Source organism: Coenobita brevimanus, chromosome 60 (assembly GCF_032717465.1).
Source record: "Coenobita brevimanus isolate Jiangsu-jjx chromosome 60, ASM3271746v2, whole genome shotgun sequence".
Lineage (NCBI taxonomy): Eukaryota > Metazoa > Arthropoda > Malacostraca > Decapoda > Coenobitidae > Coenobita > Coenobita brevimanus.
The window spans coordinates 29,960,899-29,983,398 of NC_137013.1; the positions used below are offsets into that span (position 1 = coordinate 29,960,899).

The following is a 22,500-nucleotide window of genomic DNA, read 5'->3' on the forward strand; positions in this document are numbered from 1 at the left end:
TATAAATTTCTCAGATCTAATTGAAATCGGAATGCTGTAAAACTTGTCAGTTTATACAAAGTTTTAATTGGCAGTGCACTTAATCCTTTTAATGTGTTGTTTCTAACAATAAGAAAAACAGTGGACGGAGATTTATAGTTTAAGGCCACTACGGTAAACCTAAATGTGCAAGGTTGTCATATATATATATATATATATATATATATATATAAAGGAGTATAGAAATTAATGGTGATCAAGTTTTTTCTTATGAATGTAGTTGATTCGTGTAGGAGCCATTGGAGATAGTGATAGTCTCTACCCCTCCGTAACTCTACTCTTCCATTACCAGTTTTAATATCAACTCTGTTTTCCTTCATCCTAGCACCCATTCTCTCCTCCTGTCTCCTTCCTAGCTATCGCTTCTATCTCCATCCCGGACCTCTTCTTTTCCTTTCCACCCTAGCTCCCTTTCTTCTCCTGCCTCCGCTCCTTGCCGGTCCTCCCAGGTGCTCCTAGTACTGCTGCTCATACTCTTGATCCTCAACAAACTCCTCCTGTTCGTCGTCCACCGTGGCCTCCTGGTACTGCTGATACTCGGACACCAGGTCGTTCATGTTGGACTCCGCCTCCGTGAACTCCATATCGTCCATACCCTCGCCCGTGTACCAGTGAAGGAACGCCTTGCGACGGAACATTGCCGTGAACTGCTCCGAGATACGCTGAAAGGGGAATACATAATCGTTAATGTTATTTGTGCTAGAAGTAAATAGAAAACCAAGGAACAAAGAGCAAATCCACTCTAGACGAAAGGTTCCTTGAAGCTTCCTTTGTCTTAGTTTGCAGAGTTAACCTTAGTACAAAAAACGTTTTCCTTGTCCAACACTTCTTCAAGCATGTGCTGTACCAGCCTACTCAAACTCACACTTCGATTCCCTTGAGAGCCACCTACATAACAACCTATGGGGTTACCACTCATCGCGTTGCTGTAGTCCATCGTACCATCGTATAATTGGATATGTACTATATTAGACGAAACCTCTTGGACTTCATCAAACTGTTCAGCTCATCGAGATAAAGCATTGCTCCCCCAGTGGGATGTAAATAATCTATAGATCCAGCAGCTGCCCCTGCGCACCAGCAATCTAGCCTAAGCTGGCTAGGGATATCTCCGTATCCATGGCATGTCAGTGGTGGTTGTAACTTGACAAACTCCAGGGTACCCTGGTGGCACCATCACGAAGATGCTACTCACACAGGATAAGATCAAGCCCTCTGTCTCCTCATTCCAGCCATTTCCAAGCACCCTCGTGGACAGTGACACATACACACATGCACATCCCAGACCATCATATCCTTCTGCCGACACGCACCGTGTGTGACTGTTATCCATACATTACCACATTCCCTCACACAACCATCTATATTATACTTGCCCTTCACGTTTTACATATACTGTACACTCGGACAGTCCTTTTTTCCACAACTTCTCCTTATGTATATATCAGTCACGGTTTAGGCTGGTGTTTGAAGTATTTCAGTCATTGTCAGGTGACATTCACATGGGCTGGCTACTCAACAGGGGGGCTCAGTCACAATTCGTACACACCGTTCCAACTGCCCTAAGCTATGATAGTCATTAGCGTATGTAATCCAATCTACAAAACTACAAATTTCCAGGTACAAGAAAAATCTTCATAAGTAAATACATAAGAAAATTAATAATAAAATAGAAATTACATCACCTTGAAGAGCTCCTGAATAGCAGTGGAGTTACCGATGAAGGTTGCGGCCATTTTCATCCCGCGTGGAGGAATGTCACACACGGCTGTCTTCACGTTGTTGGGGATCCACTCCACGAAGTACGACGAATTCTTATCTTGCACACTCAGCATCTGTTCGTCCACCTCCTTCATGGACATACGGCCGCGGAAGACAGTGGCCACGGTGAGGTAGCGGCCGTGTCTGGGGTCACAGGCCGCCATCATGTTCTTGGAGTCAAAGAGCTGTGACGTTAGTTCCGGTACCGTCATCTTTCGGTACGGTTGTGTTCTGTGGGGCATGGAGGAATGTGACCAATGAGTATGTAATGTGCAACTGCAGCGATGTATAAATATTTGAGTGGAATACCGGTAAATCACTTAGAAAAATATAGTGTAAAAGTTCAGTCTTTTATAAATCAGATGATTTTTTTTTTTTTTTTTGTATTCTTGCTGTCACCAAACAATTATATGCAACTTAAGAAGGACCATTATTAGTGAAGATGTTGATGAACCTCCTCAGTCTGAAAAGGATCTTCTAAGCTGAATAAGAGCGCTTGAGACTGAAATAAATAAATAGATAAATAAGTAAATAAATAAAAATTACGTTCTCTGGCTGAAGAAGCTGAAAACTGGACTAACCCCCTGGCAGTGAGCGGCGCAAACCCAGGCATAAAGAAGTGTAGACGCGGGAAAGGCACCATATTTACGGCCAGCTTCCTCAGATCGGCGTTCAATTGCCCGGGAAAACGAAGACAGGTAGTCACTCCGGACATGGTTAAGGACACCAGGTGGTTCAGGTCGCCGTAGGTGGGTGTGGTGAGCTTCAGGGTCTTAAAACAGATGTCGTAGAGCGCCTCGTTGTCGATACAGTAGGTCTCGTCTGTGTTCTCGACCAGCTGGTGGATGGAGAGGGTCGCGTTGTATGGCTCCACCACTGTGTCGGACACCTGGTGACAACAGAGAGAACTGGTGAGGTGAACACTGGGATTCTTCATCATCATCACCTACGCCTTTTCTCGCATGGGAATCCCGTGACGTGATGGCCATGATAGAGCCTCGGCAAGACTGCTTTGTTTTCACAGACCTCCCTCAGTCGCTCCTCTTCCTCCCGCTTCTCTCACCAATATATTGATCCACCCACTTCTTCCATACCACATAAGGTCTGCCTCTTCCTACATTACTCTCAGTTTCACATTCAAAGACTTATTTCTTTCATACAATCTATGTGCATTCTTTGAAAGTCCATACAATTTCAACGTGTAAATTTTATCCACAGGGTAATTCCACATATATATCCTTTCTTCCATTCCAGAATACTTATAAGCTCTGTTTCTTATGCCAGTCATGTTGCTTATATCTGCAACAGTACTGGAAAAAGGTCATATCTGCAGCCTTGAAAATAAATTACTGACAGCCCTTGCCCAGGTTTCACTCCGATACATGTTTCAGAAGTAATACATTTTCATGCAAGTGTTGGAGAGGGAAGCCCGCACGCGGTGGCACCGATTTAAGCTACAAACGTTCATAAACTCTTCCCTCTCTTCCGGAAGGAGGATAGAGGACTGCAGAAGAAGAGTAACTTGAGGCTGTGGTCCTGTGGGTTCACGTTCAGATGACCCTGGTGCCTCTACAGTAACAACATGCAGGACCTTTTCACTTCCCTTCTGGCCATCCATGCCTTTAAAATACAACCAGGTTTTCAAATTACTCTTGCCTCCTGATGTGATCCTTCCTGAACATTACACTCCATTTTCCCTTGTAGACACATGATCCTACCTGAGTATTCTCTCTTTCCCTCCCTTTCTCTCTCTTCTGATTCCATCTATCGCACACACACACACACACACACACACACACACACACACACACACACACACACACACACACACACAAAGTTAAATCTACATAAAGTTGGTACGCTGCCATCCATGCCTTATTCTCACCTTGGGGCTGGGCATAACGGAGAAAGTGTTCATGATCCTGTCCGGGTACTCCTCCCTGATTCTGGATATGAGAAGGGTGCCCATGCCCGAGCCCGTGCCCCCGCCGAGGGAGTGTGTCAGTTGGAAGCCCTGGGGAAGTTATTAGATTAGAAACAGGAGCCTTGCAGGGTACGTAGCGACTGCAGAGGCAACAGGTACTTAAGTTGGAATGTCTATATCTGTTGCATGTTAGTCTTCTTCCTATGACTGAAGGTTGCTTAGTGTTATATTTCTAGTCGCTGTGGAGATTTCTTAACACTTCTTCCTTTGCGATTTATATTTTACTTCTCACCTCTTGTATGTTGTTGGTGATAATAATAATAATAATAATAATAATAATAACCGTAAAACTATATGAATAACATACTAGACAAAGTTAAGGTATAGCATGCCAAATAAATCTGCAGGGAAGCAGTGCCAATCTGTAGGGAAACAGTGCTACGAAGCCTCCACTGCTACTACACAAACACGGCTCATAGACTGTTGAATATTCACAACATGAGTCAATGAGTCAGTAACACAATTTTTGCAGTCCCAGTCTTCCCTTAGAGCAAAGTAAAGTTAAATACGAGAATATCGACTGCAGGACGATCATTACGAGTGGTTTTCTGGTAACTTTTTCCACGCAATTCGATCTTGGCAGAGGCATTTTCAGGGTTGCTGGTGACTTTTCCTGGCGATTTCACATGCGTGTATAACGTTTCCTTAAAAGTTGGCAAGAAAATGTCATCATGATAGATTTGACAGGGAAAAGTTGCCAGATAAAACCGCTAAAAACTCCGAAACTGGTTAAATTTTCGATTCTACTTGCTGTCAGTTACTAAACTGAAATAAATCTCTACAGTATATCTAGCTATGAAACATATTCTCTTTACCATACACAGCAAATACAGCCCTAGTATGTGTTCAATATGGACGGTGGGTGTTAGCGCCGAAGTGGTGACATGTAGAGGTGTATGGTATGTAGGAGGACTGCTGGGCCTTGATAGCAGGCTGAGAGCCTATGCCCAGAGTCGGACACATAAAAAAAAAAAAAATAGTCGCAGTTCTGGTTCTCCAACCTTACGATCCTCATCGTGTTTCCCAAAAATGAAGTGAGATTTTTTCTTATTATTATTATTAACCTCCAAATGGAGATTAACATGTTTCATTTTTGCTACGAAATCAACACATAACTGCTCTTATTATTGTCATCATCATCATCATCACCATCATCATTCTTATTCTTATTATTATTGTTATACCTGGAGACAGTCGCAGTTCTCGCTCTCCTTCCTCACCATCTCCATCACGTTGTCCACCAGCTCTGCCCCTTCTGTGTAGTGTCCTTTGGCCCAGTTGTTGCCGGCACCACTTTGACCTAACAGGGGCAATAATACCATCACTGTAAACACGGCCTTGCTATACTCTGTTCACTTTAATTTGGCAAAGATTTTTTTCCCCCTTATAGCTTATTTCCTGTAGCTGATTGGAAGAATAGAACGATTTATACTACGGCTTTACATTATTTCCTTGGCACTACTTCGTGACTTGCACCGTATTCTTGTGTTAATCCTGTTACAGTTCGGTATTTAAGATGAAGCTAATAATTTTATGTCAAGCTAAAGTGGACAGAGTAGCTTATATCACAGCTAAATAATCCCACAACCACTGTGACCTGTCAGACTCGATAACTGCAACATAAGTTAATTTCCCTTTTCATATTACTTAAGAAGATCGGGAACAAAGCTTCCTATTCAATATGGGAGTTTTGTTTGAGGCAAACTTTGCTGGAAGTCTTTCTCCATCCTGTGCCATAGGAGGTACGAGGCTGTTTACTCTTCAGATAGTGGCGCATTTATTTAAAAAAAGTGGTGTCAAGAGGAGTTTCAGTCTCTTGATTTCCGATTCATTTAGTTGCCTTTCACAGCAGGAGCTCTTTTTACAGTATATTTAGATGCATATATGATGACCTAGTATAATGTACTCTAAAATTTCATTGAACTGAAGCATCCTCCATGCTGCCAAACGGTTTAATAACAACTATTATATCTCAAATGTGTGACACTGATTGTAATCTTTTAAAGAAATAATTATCATCATAAAATGTTATTACACCAATAAACATTTAAAGGAAAATAACGACTACATTTACCGTCAAAACAACTACAATACTATGTTACTGAAATCATGGAGTATCGCAACTCGTGAACCAGGTGCTCAACGAAGCCTGAATCAGCAGACAATGTGTACTTTTATTTGGAAGGTTCGGCAAAAGGGGCATGAAAGAATCATTGTTAATGTTTTGCTTATCTCAAACTACGGACTACTAGTTATTCATAAGAGAGAGAGAGAGAGAGAGAGAGAGAGAGAGAGAGAGAGAGAGAGAGAGAGAGAGAGAGAGACTGTTACTTACCGAAAACGAAGTTGTCGGGCTTAAAGAGTTGGCCGAATGCTCCAGATCTGACGGAGTCCATCGTTCCTGGCTCGAGGTCGACCAGGACAGCTCTCGGTACGTATTTTCCTCCTGTAAAACCATGTATGTTTATCTCACATCATTCGAGAGGTTAGGTTCAGCTCACGGTATCTCAAGGCTCATTTCTAAGCTAGAGAGAATGTAGATGAGCGTATTATTAGGCTTATTATTTTTGACTTTTCAAGTGTTTTTACGGTAGGTTTGACAATACCTGGACGGCATTACTCGTTTCAGTCAGTAATCGACCCTTTTATTTACTCAGTTATGCAAACACATTTTCTTCTGTGACACCTCCGTCGGGAATCAGCAGTAACGGAGATGTAACATTATTTAATCAAGCCAGTTAGTGTATATGCCCAAGCGGCCTAGTCAATCACCAGCTACCACCTGGCCACTCGGTTTCGTCACGGCCTCTGAAGTAAAGGGCTCACGCATTTTTTTTTTTTTTAATAACAAGGAATGTGAGACCGATAATTACAGTAGAGTTGGGATATTGTTTAGAAATGAACTATTTTGGGTCTAGGTTAAGTGGCATTAGGGTAGGCTAATGTCTAAAATGACTTGTAATTCACTTTTTAGGGAGAGGGGGTCATACCGTAACTGAAAAACTGGTGATTTCTGATGGAAAGCAGGTAGAAATCGAACGAATCACACTGAAAACCAAGGGGATAACCTCACATTAACCACCGGCACCATGTCAAGTATGGAGTGAATCGAGAAAATATCCACGTTTACATCTGTGACTATTATAAAATGTCTACTTTCTAAGACAGTGCCAGTATCTGTTGCGTAATCTCATTATCTCAAGCTCTTCAATACAACGACGTACTTTTGTATTATTATTGCTACCTCCAGGTGATTAACTCTACTAAGGTTAGACTTCTCGAAATGTAGAAGCTAGATATAACCATCGGGAATCCCTAGACTACTATGGAACTACCCTAAGCCTACTAAAACTTGTCTGCTGGTACCGTAGTAAGAATAAACTGTGTCATCTTAGTGGAGGTGGTAAAACTACAATTAGTTCATCTACTAGTGTCATAAAATTAGTACTGTATAGGTTGTAGCAAACTTTCATATTAAGCTTTTTATAAATTGTTGTGTTATTAAAACCTATAATAGGCAACTGATTTTATTATAGAGAGCTGAAATCCATAGGCTTGTTATTATTGAAATCTACTGTAGGCTACTGAATATAATATTGAGAATTGAAATTTATAGTGGATCTCGATTATAGGCTATTGAAGTACAAGGGGCTCCTACAGTCACTCAGCTACACATATACCATATATATATATATATATATATTGGCGTTAACTGGAATAAAAACAGAGGTGTCCCGACTAGGAGTATACTTTTATTTCAGTTAACCCCAGGCGATTTTATTCAGTAGGAGGTACCGTACTGTAATTATAGGAACCTGAGATTATTAAAAAACAATATATTGGTGTTTATAGAATATTTAAACCCAGAGTGAATGTAGTCTTAGGCTGTGAAATTTACTGTAAGCTACTGGAATTATAGTTTGATACTCCTGCCCAAGGCCGTAGCTAACAATTAATTCATGAACATTCTGACGATTTTATTTATTCAGTTTGGAAAGACATTTCGGACCGAGGGGCCAGATAGTCATCATTAACCCTTTCGTATCTAGAGAGTTGCCATGAGGTGAATAAAATCGTCTGGTAGCAGCAAAAATTAACAACGAAAAGACGTATTATGTGATGATGCAGTTATAATTTACTGCGCTAAACTGTTAATGGCTTTTACATGCTCTTCTGAACTACGGTACTGTTTAGACTCAGCAAATATAATTCATTGTATTTCATTTGTACTTGTGTCATAAAATATGCCTGAAAGTACTGATGATACTTATGAGTCTGTCCATCAAGCATATCACAGCATAGCGCGATATACACATCATGTGTAATTCTTAAACTCACTTCTGCAGGTCCTTCACTATGATGACCTGTATTTTTATTTTATCCGTTTTATCCCCAGGCCGCTTACCTCGAATTTGGAGAGGCTGTTAGGACTGGAGGTGTTAGAGATAGCCTTCCTTCATTCCCTCAGTACGAGAAGGATTTCGTGATAAAGTCGTCGAAAGTATCAAATTAAAAAATAAATAAATAAATGAAATTGCTTATTTTGACTCAGGGTTAACAGCACGATCAAATTGTTTTGAAACTGTAAAGGAGTATTGACATAACTATTTTAAATAAATAAATTTTAGTCATTTTACTCAAACCTTCCCTAAAACTAACATCTCCATCTTGAGTGCTAAGTTGTAGAATGTGATACTAGTCACGAATAAGTGTTATGGATAAGATGTAGAGACGTACCAGTCTTTTTCTGCCACTGAGCTACCGTACGTGAAATATGCTGCTAAAGGACGAAAATCTGAGCCAAGTGTTGGAGATAAGAAAATATCAAGGACAGAGACTATGTTGTTTCGTGAGACTAAATAATGCAGGATTTTACCAGCCTAGGAGGGAAGTAAGAGGAGTGTCATATTGTTTTGGAAGAATCAGCGTTCGATTCACAGGCCGGTCAGAGTCGTGGATAAAGTTTGTTTCCCCCTTGTTCTTGTCATCTTACAGTACGATAACGTCGATTGTTGCGGGTCGTGTTTTGACGAAAGATTGGGACTTAGAAACAAGTTGAATGTCTGCCTTAATGATCCTTGTGCAATCGATAGGTAATCTAACCCTTTGAAAAGTTTGTAATTTCTCTCTCTCTCTCTCTCTCTCTCTCTCTCTCTCGAGTTTAGCTTCCGTGGTTTTCTCAAAGATAAGTAAAAATGTCTGGTGACAACCATTCCTTGATGCCTCAACAGCGACGAAAGGATTATTCTAACCAATTTTTAAGCTTCTGAATGCTAGAATTCTCTCAACTGAACAGAATAATCTGCTGTTAGCCTGAGTAATTACCCAATCGCATCAGCAGCAGCGCAAGGGGGAAATATTCACCTAAAACGGAGATGGGAACCTGAATTTGTAAAGCGATGGTTGTGTGCTGTAGTCTGGAGGAATGTCTGTTGGCCGTTTTCTTAAGCAGTTACGCTTGCTTCCTTTTTTTTTTTTTTTTTTTTTTTTTTCTAACGCAGCATGGATAATGCAGAGGGCGGGGCCAGCACACGACATCTCCTTATTTTGTGGTCAGCTTTAAATTTCTGTCTAGGTTATATACACTTGTTAATGCTTCTTGACCTGTGTATAATAACACAGTTTTCCCTGATAGTTCAGGGCTAGGGTGTAGCTTCGCGATCTGCGAATGTTCCCAGGCAAGGGTTTGAAATCCTATAGCCATGACCGATATTTAAGTAGTAATCCTAAAGGACGACTTACCTGTTTTACATTGGCTGACGCCGAACAATTTTATTCGCCACTAGAAACTTTCAAAGGTGTGAGGGTTAAAGCTGTCTGTAGTTTGTCCTCTCATATGCTTGCACGTATTCGAACCTTCCAAAGGTGTGAGGGTTAAAGCTGCCTGTAGTTTGTCCTCTCATATGCTTGCACATTTTCGCTCCCTGCCGGTTCATGACGAAGACAGGCCTACACAGATCCTGACGAACATGCATCACTTCCGTTTTAACATACATTTCCACACGCACTCCTTCCCCATTCGTACTTCACCAGCATGTTCAGTTTTGGTGTAGGCCACGTAGTGTGAGCGCAGGAGGCCAGTGTTTGCCTTACGTTCTGACAGGTGGCATCAAGGGCAGATCATGTCAGCTATTGGGCATGAAATTGCTTGCCCACTGGCCACCGGTTTTCTTAGGTTTTAATCGTTGCTGTCTTCTGCGTTTGAATGCGTAAGTTGTAGTGCGTAGGCAGTTTCCTTGCGTGAGATGTTAACGAATAAATTCTTTCAAAACGTCTATCTATCTATCTATCTATAGCCCAACGCCCTAATCCCGCAAAAGGGTGGCCGCAGACAAAACGCCTCCAAGTCACTCTGTCACCCACCATTTGACTCCCCTCCCCCCAACTCACCCCCCCCTCCCTCATATACCTCTCAACTCCATCCCTCCACCTCATCCTCGGTCTACCCCTCCCTCTCCCTCCCTCCACCTCACCTACATACACCCTCTTAGTCAGTCTTTCATTCTCCATCCTCTCCACATGTCAAAACGTGCATTTGTTTAAGATTTTTCTTCGTGGCTTCCAAGACTTCCTCGCTCATCTTTACCTGCGTATTTTTGCATGTTCTGCATTAGCTCTCTCTTGGCCAGAAAAGGGGGGGGGGGAAATTGGTACAGGCATTCTATTTCAGCTACCTCTAGATGATTTACTTAAACTATATGTCATATGAATCTGAGTGTTAATACCGTAATCATGAACCGAGATCTCATGGCTGGGACAGCTCTGATTAGCCCCGCCGCTGTAGCCATTGATAATCGAGTCGGTTTTTATTATCTGTTATGTTTGTATATAATGTACAGTATGTGTGTACTGTAGGTATAATGGAAGCATGTATGTATCTATGTAGGCTACTGTATCTGTGAACGAAATATCAATGCCGACCCCATTTTCAACAAAAGTGGAACATAGATTGTGAGTGGGTCTGGGAAGAAGTTTTATTTCTGGTGCAAATCGATCAGAGGTCAAAGTTCATGTGTAAAGATATAGAAAAGTTCATGGTGCAGCGTTAGCCTATGAATCCCGTATTCAATTAGGGTCAAATTAGCACATGCGCTGCGTGTGTGTACGGTTGCCAAGTGGTTCAATTAGGGCGCTGTTGATCAGAGGTAGGGGGCATAGGTTAAGGGCAGAGTCAAAGTTCTTAGTTCGGTGTTTATTGCATATCTGACCCGCCCTGGATAAAAACTGGCACATACATTGGAAAGAGGTGTATCGATTTTGACTCAAGGGATCGAGGCTCAAGGCCACGGATTGAAGTCATATTCTGGCCTCGATGTCCCTGTGACTCATAAGCACCCTTTCTAGTATTTTATCAGACATGACACCAAACGATTTTACGAGTATTTAGATGGAAGGAAATTACAGGACCCCAGGCGTTTACAGAGAACTACATACCTCAACGTTACGAAGACATCAATTTACCATTTGATATAGTAGCTTAGTTATGTAAAATTCATCCTGCTTTTTTGGCGTAGATTAATAAGGGGATCCGCATCTAATCCATTACACTGACATGCCATCGATTTTCCACCTAAATACACCGACGCTTCATTGTTGATAGCGGGCCGGAATTCCCTTAAGTAAGAACACGCCTAAATGTGTGTGTGTGTGTGTGTGTCTATTTTATATATATATATATATATATATATATATATATATATATATATATATATATATATATATATATATTCTCCCACTCCTTTCCTTTCATCGTTTCCTGTGAACTTTGCCGGAGAGTTTTTGTATGCTGCATGGTGGTCCTTCTCACTTTTACCTGCTGACGTCGACTGTAGAGTTTGGTGGACGTGTGGAGCCTTCTTACTTTACTATCCCTTTTCAGCTTATAAAATCAAATACCAAAGTTAGTCTTCTCAGTAACAAACAGCCGCGTGGGGACCATTAAATTTGTTGTGTACTTTCCATTTATACTCCCATTTCCCCATTCCCTCTATCCCACCCTTGTCTTTCCCTCCCTTTCCAATCTCTCCCCCCTCTCTCTCCTCTGTCTCTCCTTTCCTCCCTTCCCTTTCTCTCCCCCCTTCCCTCTCCTCTGTCTCTCCTCCCCTCCCTCCACCCCCACAGTCCAGTCCAGCACATTACGTGTATTGATCACCAGTCTATCTCATGACGTCACCGTGGTGTTATAATACTGACCACCACACCACCGCCCTAGCACACCACCACAGCAGGGGCGTACCTAGGGATTTGGGGGCCCGGGGGGCTAGGTTCTTTGCGGGGGCCTCCCTCCAACATCTTGGAGGGGGGCCCCCGCAAGTTGCCAGATATCTCATTCTCAAAATTTATCTAATATCTCATCCGGGATTGTCTGGATGATACATATATATATTTCTAATTATTAATAAAAAAAAGCTTATAAATTTTTAAGGCTTTTGGCCCCCCCCTCAACTGGGGGCCCGAGGGGCACTTTCAAACAGCCCCCCCGCCCCCCCTAAGGTACGCCACTGCACCACAGTACCACGCCACCTTACCACCACACTTCCACACCACCACACTACAATACCACACCACCACACTACAATACCACACCACCACACTACAACACAACCACATCACCATATTACAGCACAACCACACTACCACACAACCACACTCTCTTACCACATCACATTACCGTACTGCCACACCACACCATTACACTGCTGTACCCTGTACCACCATACTACCACTCCGCCACCACACTACTACGTCACCAGACAACCACACCACACTACGACACCACCACATCATCACCACCATATTATCACATCGCTACACAAATGCACCGCTTTCTCCAACCACACCACACCGAACCGCCGTTCTTTATGCGCTCTAAGTTTGTTTCTCGTCACTTGGGGTTTGTTGGAAGAATGAAAGGGAGGCTAAGAACAAGGAAGGGAGAGTAAATGAGGGCGTTGCACTTGAGGGAGTGTGCTTAATACCTGGGCTGGTTGAGGAAGCAGAACTAGACCAGGAATCAAGGTGGAGGGATGATGTGGAGGACGAATCCAGTGGCTGTTACGTAATAGGGACGGTAGTGGCTGGAGGTCTTTCTTGGTCTTAGCCACCCCTTGATAACCTCACCTTAGAATATTTGAATGGGCATTTTGCAATAACCAGTGACAAGATGATTCAGAAGAGTCTGGTGTAATAGGATTGAGGAGAGTCTACATTTTATAATGCCCTCAGACACTGGAACAACCTACCTGGAAATATGAAAGCCTGCTGGTCCATGAATACGTTCCAGAAAAACATAAAACACACTTACAGCAATCACTGATGGAAAGAGTAGCATATATATATATATATATATATATATATATATATATATATATATATATATATATATATATATATATATATATATATATATATATATATATATATATATATATATATATATATATATATATAATGTATGTATGTATGTGTGTGTGTGTGTGTGTGTGTGTGTGTGTGTGTGTGTGTGTGTGTGTGTGTGTGTGTGTGTTGTGCTAATTAAAATGTAAACTATGCTTCCCCTTCTCCCTAGGCTTTATCTGTGCTTGGAATCTTGCATTGCTGGTACTTTAATCACTGTAATTCATTTTCAGTTACATACCTATGCAATATAATCACGATTGCAGCAACTTTGTTTATATATTACCTTTCGAATGAAGTTATGGTTGTAGTTATAGACAAGTGTTCGTGGGCCCTTCGGGCCCCTCGCACTTGCTCCTGCGGAGAGCTGTAGCGCTACTATAGTTTATTTTAGTTGTACGTATGGGCAAAAAATTCTACGGAGATTTTATGCCGGGCGCCGGGAGCGGTGTTTTTTGGTCAAAATGTGATCGTTCATTAAATATAGTAAAAGTTTTTCAGTCATGATGGGACCAAGTTTTTTCACATCAGCGAATTTTTTCAATTTTTTTTTGCAAATTTTGGTGCGATTTGAATGTGTAGTTTCAGCTGCCCAAAACACACACACACACACACACACACACACACACACACACACACACACACACACACACACACACACACACACACGGCTGGTGCTATAGTATATTAGATAGACAGGTAGACTGATAGATGGACAGATAAACATAAAGACAAGGAGACAGACAGTCAGATAGATAGATAGATAGATAGATAGATAGACAAATAAACGGACAGACATACAGACAGACAGACAAAGAGACAGGTGGCTTGATAAACAGTTATTCAGGAAGACAGTTAAACAGATAAATAAATAAATACATAGACGTGCTAACAGACAGACGACCATAAAGATATAGATTGATAAAGAGACATGAAGGTAGACAGGCAGGTAGGTAGCTAGATTAGAGAAAAAATGACAGATCAAGGCGTAAAGAAACAGTCGTAAAGATTTTGACAGGTAGCTACCAAGTTAGACAGACAGGCAGACAGATAGATAAACTGATAGATAAGTAGTAAACAGACAGGCAGACAGGTAGGTAGGAAGGCAGGTACCACGAATTTATACACTAGGTTTTTCCTGTTCCTCGAGACTAAAAAATGTCGATTACCACGAAAGAGAATGTGTGGGAATTGATTTAGTGGAAGGTTGATGGCATTGACATTTTGGACCCCCCTACCCCCCCTCCTCACCACCTTTCATCCCCCCCTCTCCTCCCTTGCTCTCCCCCCTCCTTCCCTTCTCTTCCTTTCATTCTCCGCCCCTCTCATTCCATCCTTTCTCCTCCCTTCCCTTCCCTTCCTTTACTTTCCCTTGCCTTCCCTTCTCCATCTTTCCTTTCTCCATCCATACATTTCCCTTCCTTTCCTTTCCGCTGCCTTCTCTTGCCTTCCTTTCCCCTCCCTCCCCTTCGTCTCCCATGTCTTCTCTTCCTCGTTCCCCTCCCCTCCCCACCTTTATTTCTCACATCTAGACGAATTTTTTCCTGTCCACCATAGAAACTCCTTCATAGCACTTGAGTCTGATTGATGTGAGCGTTTATTGGCCGTCCTCCTTGTCGCAGGATGCTTATATACACTTTCAGACTACTCCTTAGACACATGGCTATAAAGTTGAATACCCCAATACTTATTTATTCATTTTTTCAGGTAGCCAGCAACTTCAAGCGGAAGGCCAAGGAGAGGGTGGCTTTATGTGGTAAGTGTTTGTGAGGAAGTGAGCTTTGAACAGTTAGGAGGCAACAAAAATGACATGGATTAGACTCTGATAAATCATATGGGCTTAGTGTATGCATGACAATGCTCGTAACAAGGACTGTGTCCCTTTTATAACTTGGCACTACCCCACAGGTGGTGCAAGATGACGTGGTGCAAGATGACCTGGCCATCTTGCACTTTCTTGTGGACTGGTGTGAGTGTGGCACAAAGTCAGGAGATACAGCGGCTTCAATGGTGAGTGAATTGATGCATCGTTCACTCCATTAGGCATTATGATGATAGTTTTCTAAGAATGTGTGTGTGTTCTTACCTAATTGTTCTTACCTAATTGTATCTTTACAGGAATGAGTCAAGCTCGTACTGTCCCGTGTCTTAAACCATATTTATCGTAAATATCCTTAAATTTGTGAATTGTTTTGGCACACACTATTTATAGTGTATTCCACTGATCAATTGCTCTGTTTGGGAAACTGAATTTCCTCACGTCTTTATCACCTCTCTTCTTATGCAGTTTTTTGCAGTGTCCTCTTGCTGATGCTTCCCAATATGTCAAGTAATCATTTATGTCTATTTTCTCCTTCCCTGATATGAATTTATATAGCATTATCATGTCACCTTTTTTCCTTCTCTCCTGTAGTGTTGGTAGATTCAGTTTATTTAGTCTTTCTTCGTAGCTTAGATCCCTTAAGCTTGGTATCCATCTTGTAGCGGCCCTTTGAACTTTTTCAATCTTGTCTATGTGTCTTTTGAGATGAGGACTCCAGACTACTGATGCATACTCCAGGGTTGGTCTGATGAATGATTTTATTATCCTTCTTAGCATGTCTTCATTTATGTATGTGAATGCTATTCTCATATTTGCAAGCAGTGTATACATGTTCCGTACCTTCTCACTGATGTGGTCAGCCGGAGATAGTCTGTTATTGATAATCACACCTAGGTCCTTCTCTCTTTCTGATGTGTGTAGGGTTTTATTTCCTAACGTATAATCCCAATCAGGTCTTTTTCCACTTTTACCAAACTTGATTACATGACACTTGTCCACATTGAATTCCATTTGCCATGTATTACTCCATTCATGAAGTTTATTTAATTCTTCTTGTAGCTCTTTAAAAGAGTCTGTGTTAGTAATTCTCCTTTGTATGTTTGCATCATCTGCAAACATATTTAGATAGCTTTCATTTCCAGTGTTACTGTCTGTATCATTTATGTACACTAAAAACATGATTGGTGCTAGCACTGAGCCCTGTGGTACTCCACTAGTCACTTCTTTCCATGATGAGTAGTTTCCCCTTAGTACTGTTCTCATTTCTCTTTTTATGAGAAAATCTTTCATCCAACAAAACAATTTGCCTCGTATTCCTCCTTGATGGTACAGTTTCCATAAAAGTCTTTGGTGTGGTACTGTGTCAAATGCTTTCTTGAAATCTAAATAGATACTGTCCACCCATCCTTCTCTTTCCTGTATTGTGTCTGTTACTCTGTCATAGTAGCTCAACAGATTAGTAACACATGATTTTCCTTTTCTGAAACCAAACTGTCTTTTTGTTATCATATTGTATTCTTCTAGATAATTTACCCAAGCTTTTCTTATAAGCTTTTCTAAATACCTTGCTTACAACACTGGTCAGTGATACTGGTCGGTAGTTGAGTGGATTTTGTCTACTCCCTTTCTTGAATAAGGGGACAATATTTGCATTCTTCCAAATATCAGGTAGTTTACCTTGACTCAAGGATTTCTTGAAAATTAAAAAATAATGGTTTACTTAACTCCTTTGCACATTCTCGTAGCACCCAACCTGAAATTTCATCAGGACCATTTGCTTTTCCTTTGTCTGATTTACTTAACTCCTCCTGTATTACTTTTTCTGATGTTTGTATATCTGGTAGTATGTGTGGGCATGCATGTTCCACATAGTCCCTCTCAAAATTTTTTTCTTCTGTAAAAACTGATTGGAAATTCTTATTTACTGCTTCACAAATATCTTTCTCATGTGTATAGGTGATTCCCTCGTCCGTAATGGATTGTATTATATCTTTTATTTTGGTTTTGCTTCTGATGTAGCTGTAAAATAGCTTCGGTTGATCACTACTTTTATTTATTATATCCTGCTCAAACTGTTTTTGGGCTTCCCTCCTTATTCTTGTATAATCGTTTCTTGCCTGTTTGTAATTATTATACGCCCTTTCACTATTGTGTCTTCTGTATCTATTCCACAACAAATCTCTTCTTTCTTTTGATTTTTTACATTCTGTATTGAACCATTTCTGTATTTTCTTATCTGCTTCTTTGTGCTGTGGGATGTACTTCTGGACTCCTATTTCATAAAATTCACAGAATTTTTTATATACAGCATTTAAATCTTGTTCTCTAAGCTCATTTTCCCAATCAACTTCTAAGAAATACTTCTTTAGGTCATGATAATTTCCCTTTTTATAGTTTAGGGTCTTTTTGTAACTTTAATTGCTGTTTACTATGTCATATGCTATCCTGAAGTTATAATTTAGTACTGCATGATCGCTTTTGCCGAGTGGAGGGTGATATATTAAACTGACAATATCATTTTCTTGCCTTGTAAATATGAGATCTAGCATTGAAGGTACATCGAGCCCTCTTTTTCTGGTGGTTTCCCTCACATGTTGCGTTTGGAAAAACTCTTGCACGAGATCCAGGAGCTTTTGGTCCCAACAGCTTTCTTGGCTAATTATATCTAGAGTATTCCAATTTATATTTGTATTAAAATCCCCAGTTAGTATAATTCTTTCCGATTTCTCTTCCATTTTATGTAGTAATGCTCTTAAACTCTGACTTGTACTCTGTGCCAGGTCCTCATATTCGTCTCTTTTCCATGTGTTTGATCTGGGTGGCATGTACATATTGGCTACAATTACTTTCTCTTCAGATGTGTTGATCTCTACTGCAATCACTTCTACTTGTGAGGGTATATCTAGTTTTATTTCATTGACTTTTAGATTTTTCTTAGTTAATATTATAATTCCTCCTCCTTTTTTTAAGTTTCTATCTCTTCTCCATATATTGTATTCCTCTAAGTTTATTATGTCATTGGATATCCTTGGTATTAATTTTGTTTCAGTTAGGCATATTATTTGTAGTTCATTTTCTCTGACATAATCATTCATCTCTAATAATTTAGATACCATTCCATCTTCATTTGAGTACATCAACTTTATCATCTTGTTTATATACTTGTCATGACTTGGTTTTACTACCTTCCTCCTTTTTGTTCCCTCCTGTTTATATACCACTTTCGTACCTGCAATCTATTTGTAAAAAAAAAAATGTGTTCTTCTCCTCTTCTGATCTTCCCTCATTTTTTGTTTTTGCTTCCTTCCTCTTCTCTTTCAGTAATTCCAGTTCCTCTTGTGTTAGGCATCTTTTTATCCATACATTTTTGAACTCCTCTTTTTCCATAAGATTCTTTGCATTTTTTAGTATCACCTCCACGGTGTTTACACTCTGGAAAGTTACCTTTAGAGGTCTTGACTTGCTTTTCTCATATTTCCCTAACCTTTTGTGTTCCTCTATGTCTTTACAACAGATTTCCTCTGATACTTCATTCAGTAAGCTCATTACATTTGTCATCTCCTTTTTGTCTCTTGAGATCTTGTTTTTTACTTCTTCCTCTTCTATACCAGTGATTACTATAGATTTGTTGATATCTACTGAATCTCTGCCTAACTTTGGATTGTTTTGGATTATTCTTTTCACTTCCATTTTAATGCTTTTTTTCTTCCACCCTTGTTTCTAAGTCTTTCTTTACTTTCACCATTTCAGCATACGTGGTTTCCACATCATTTTTGTAGCTTTGCACAGCTTCATTCACCTGTGTTATCTTCTCTTCAGTATCACTGCTCTGGTCTATCGGACAGCCTACTTGCCTAATTGTCTCTGTATAATTTTTGAACTCTTCCATAATACTCTCGTGGTTGACTATGGTACTTGCCATTTCACTCATTTTCCTCCTAAGTGTACTCAATTCCACTGTTAGTTCACATATGGTTGTGTCTTTCTTGTTGACCTCCCTTCATAGTTTTTCTATTTCTTCCTTTTGCAAGTGCATCTGCTTCTTTATTTCATCAATTTCATTCTGGAAAGCCATCTCCAGTTTGTGTACATGTTCAACCAGTTTATTGTGAGTCTCCATTTCAACCAGTTCTTGGTAGAAATCATCATCTTGCTTTCTACCTTTATCCCTTTTCTTTTCCAAATTTGTTTTACTAAAGTATGTGGCCATTTTGCAGTACTAAAAGCACAGAGTACTTACATTCCCTGGGGCAGTTGTAGTCTAAACAAACATCAGCTGACTGAGCGCATTCTTTCGCTACTCGGTTCTCTTTTCTGTTTCAACAAGTCTTGTTTAAACTTATTTTTTTTTTTAATAATAAAAAAACCATTTAGTCTAACCTGGTACAGAGCTTGACTCATATAAAGATACTAATTTAGGTAATGCCACTGGCCGTGCTGGCTCGGTATGGAGCGCTGTCGGCCCACGTCTGCTCTCCTTGGTAGCTGCTGTGTGTGTGTGTGTGTGTGTTTCCATCTCTGCATTCCGCCGTTTATGAAAGTTGGATGATGATGATGATGATGATGATGATAACAACTCTTGGAAAATGTACTAAAAAAAGGTACACCTAGTAATACTGCTGTGACTTTCTAACAGTCGGGCGTTTCACTTTTATAATTAGTTTCTTTTTTTATCATGAAATCATTTTCCGGCATTTTACTTGTACAATTATTAGGGAATGCTTTGGCTGCTGCTGGGCTATCACTGACATGGGAAGGATGGTAAGGTCAGTCTGTCTGTCTGTCTGTCTCTCTCTCTCTCTCTCTCTCTCATTAACCTGCTGTAATTAAAGAGCAGTTTATCATATTAACCCATTCAACCCGAGGATTTTTTTTTTTTTAATATAGTCTGCTTGCTACGGAACTAAGCCACTCCTACAACTTGAATACTTGATGAACCTTAGTTATGAGTCCGGTACGCGTCTCCTTGGTTACAAGTCAAATCCGCTCTCCAGTTCGACTACACTTAGCCATCAGCTGAACTGAAAGGGGTTAACGATCCTTCTCATATTAGAATAAACGTGCTATGTATGTATGTATGTATGTATGTATGTGTTTATTTCTTTATGTATTTATGTATTTATTTTTTTAATCCCCGCTGTACTCGTTATCCCCTTGAGTACGAGGTGTGTTATACCCATTTAACTTTATCCCGGCCTAAAACTGCCTATCTCTCTGTCTTCAGTGCTGAGCTGTAGCGATGGTCATGAAGAAGTGCCATGGGAAGTATTTAGAACCATAGCACTGTCTTTTTCTGCCATTGAGCTACGTCAAACCAGCTGCAAAAGGACGAAAACCTGGGCCGTGTTATGATCTGTACTCCCGTAGGTGAAGGAAGCTCCCTAACACTTTTCCTGAGCAGTTTATTTTGCTTATTACACCTCTCTTTCCATCTGCCTGTTACATACTTCTAATATCGCCCTACTCGGCACTGACAAATTGCAAAAGGATAAGAACCAGCCATAGCCAGAACTTAATCGCTAAGAAAAAGGTGCTAGGGAGTCTCCTTAACCCACGGGGAAGAGGGCCAGGGCAAGAGAATCGTAGTTAAGCTGAATAAAATCGTCTGGAGGCAGCATGATCAGAGGCAAATTGTATCCTAGGGCGAAAGAGGTTAATTTTGAGGCCACAGCACTGAGGAGAGAGTGTATTTATTGTATCTGAAAACACACACACACACACACACACACACACACACACACACACACACACACACACACACACACACACACTCTCTCTCTCTCTCTCTCTCTCTCTCTCTCTCTCTCTCTCTCTCTCTCTCACCACCTTTTTCTTTGTAGGGGCCGGCACTGTAACCCTCTCAACTACCCCCCCCCCCATTTCATTGCCTTTACATGTCCTCTTTCTCATCCCCCTCCTCCAATTCTCTCATTCTTTGTTTCCCTCTCCCCCTCATCACCTTCCCCTCATTCCTCTGCTGACCCCCATCTCCTCCTTTTCCCCTCTTCAGCTCCTAAACCCCTCCCTCCCCTCGTCCTCCCTTCCTCTCCCTCTCCGCGTCCGTCCTTCCCTTACCTCCACATTCCTTCCCTTCCCTCTCCTTCCCCTCCCCAACCCCCTGTCCTGGCTACTGCGAATTGGCCTTTGGTATGTATGTCAGGGGGGTGGTGGGGCAGGTGGTGTAATGGTTAGCACAATCAGCCCGCAACTGGAAGAACTCGGGTTCGATTTCCTGCCCGATGAGACTCTTGGGCTAAGTTTGTTTTCCTCTTTGTCAGTGTTCACCCTGGAGTACAGTTGGGGACATGGTTGTAACGTGGATAAATGCGGGTCGTCTTCTAGGGGAGAACTGAGACAACATATATTGATTGTCAACCTTAATAATCCTTGTGTAATCGATGTACAGTAGTAACTAAGTAATGTTCCTCAAGGGAGTGGATGGTTGGATGGTTCGATGTTGAAAGATAGAAAATTCAGTAGATGAATGGGTGGATGGATGGAAGGAACGATAGCTGAATGGATGATGGCTTAAGTGGATGAAAGAAGTTTGACTAGATAGAGGGATGTGTGTACGGATGGACTTTGTTATGCGCTCGTCTCTGGGCATAGACTTAACAGTGTGATTCCTGAGGCCCAGCAGTCCTGCTGCGTGCCATATGCTTTCCCATATCTCTTACGCAGTAGTACTCAGCGTCCATATTAAATGTATGCTGACTGTCTCATTCAAGACAAGTCTGAGGGCATTAATGGGACTGTTTTCGTGATGTGTCGGCGGGTCTTGTGAATGATCAGTAAGGACTGTTGAAGCTATATTCAGTCGACAAAATTATTCGCTGTCCCAGCCAGATATCAAACTCGCGTTCTTTCGAACAACAGATGACTTCTTCAACCACTCGGATGGATGATTGGACAGATGAAATGATGGATAATTTGGAAGCTGCTGACTGGATGGATGGATGATTGGATGGATGGTTCGCTAATAGCAAATTTCCAGAATTAATGTGTGAATGGATATTGAAATATGGATGAAAGAACGGTTGGATGACTGTATGGTTTGATATATGGTTGGCGTGACGGACGGCTGAATGGAAGGAAGGATAGATGCATAGAAGGATGGGTGATTTTGGGGTAGGTGGGAGGAGGATTGGAGGGATGGTTGGATGGATGAATTACTGGCTGGCTGGATAGATGGACAGTTAATGGATGGGTTTTTAGACTTACGAATGGTTGGATAGATAGATGATTAGTGAGACAGATGGATAAATGGATGGATGGTCTTTATTAACTTCATAAACTACATCAAATCGTCTGGAGTAATTAGAATGAATAGAACAAGACGTCCTGGTAGTGAAGGGGTTAATGATATAGGCCATCTCTTGACTAAGCTGTTAAGGACTGTTACAGGATCATTTGGAGGAAGTGATTGCTTCTGGGCGTGGACCAGGTGGAACTGCAGTTTAAACATTCGCCCAGGTATTATGCAACTGTAGTAGTAGTA

General features: G+C 41.0%; 1 protein-coding gene across 1 annotated transcript in view; it reads right to left on the minus strand.

Annotated features, from left to right (window-relative positions):
• Positions 1–292: 292 nt before the first annotated feature.
• The window catches only part of LOC145403199 (tubulin beta-1 chain-like), a 43,914-nt gene continuing 21,706 nt past the window's right edge, over positions 293–22,500 (minus strand). Inside the window, exons 3-9 of the mRNA XM_080275013.1 lie at positions 11,986–11,992; positions 6,120–6,230; positions 4,969–5,084; positions 3,686–3,814; positions 2,382–2,689; positions 1,725–2,031; positions 293–701 (exon numbers count right to left, since the gene is read on the minus strand). Of these exons, the coding sequence (XP_080131139.1) occupies positions 495–701; positions 1,725–2,031; positions 2,382–2,689; positions 3,686–3,814; positions 4,969–5,084; positions 6,120–6,230; positions 11,986–11,992 (1,185 nt within the window). The 3' untranslated portion in view covers positions 293–494. The remainder of the gene's footprint in view (positions 702–1,724; positions 2,032–2,381; positions 2,690–3,685; positions 3,815–4,968; positions 5,085–6,119; positions 6,231–11,985; positions 11,993–22,500) is intronic.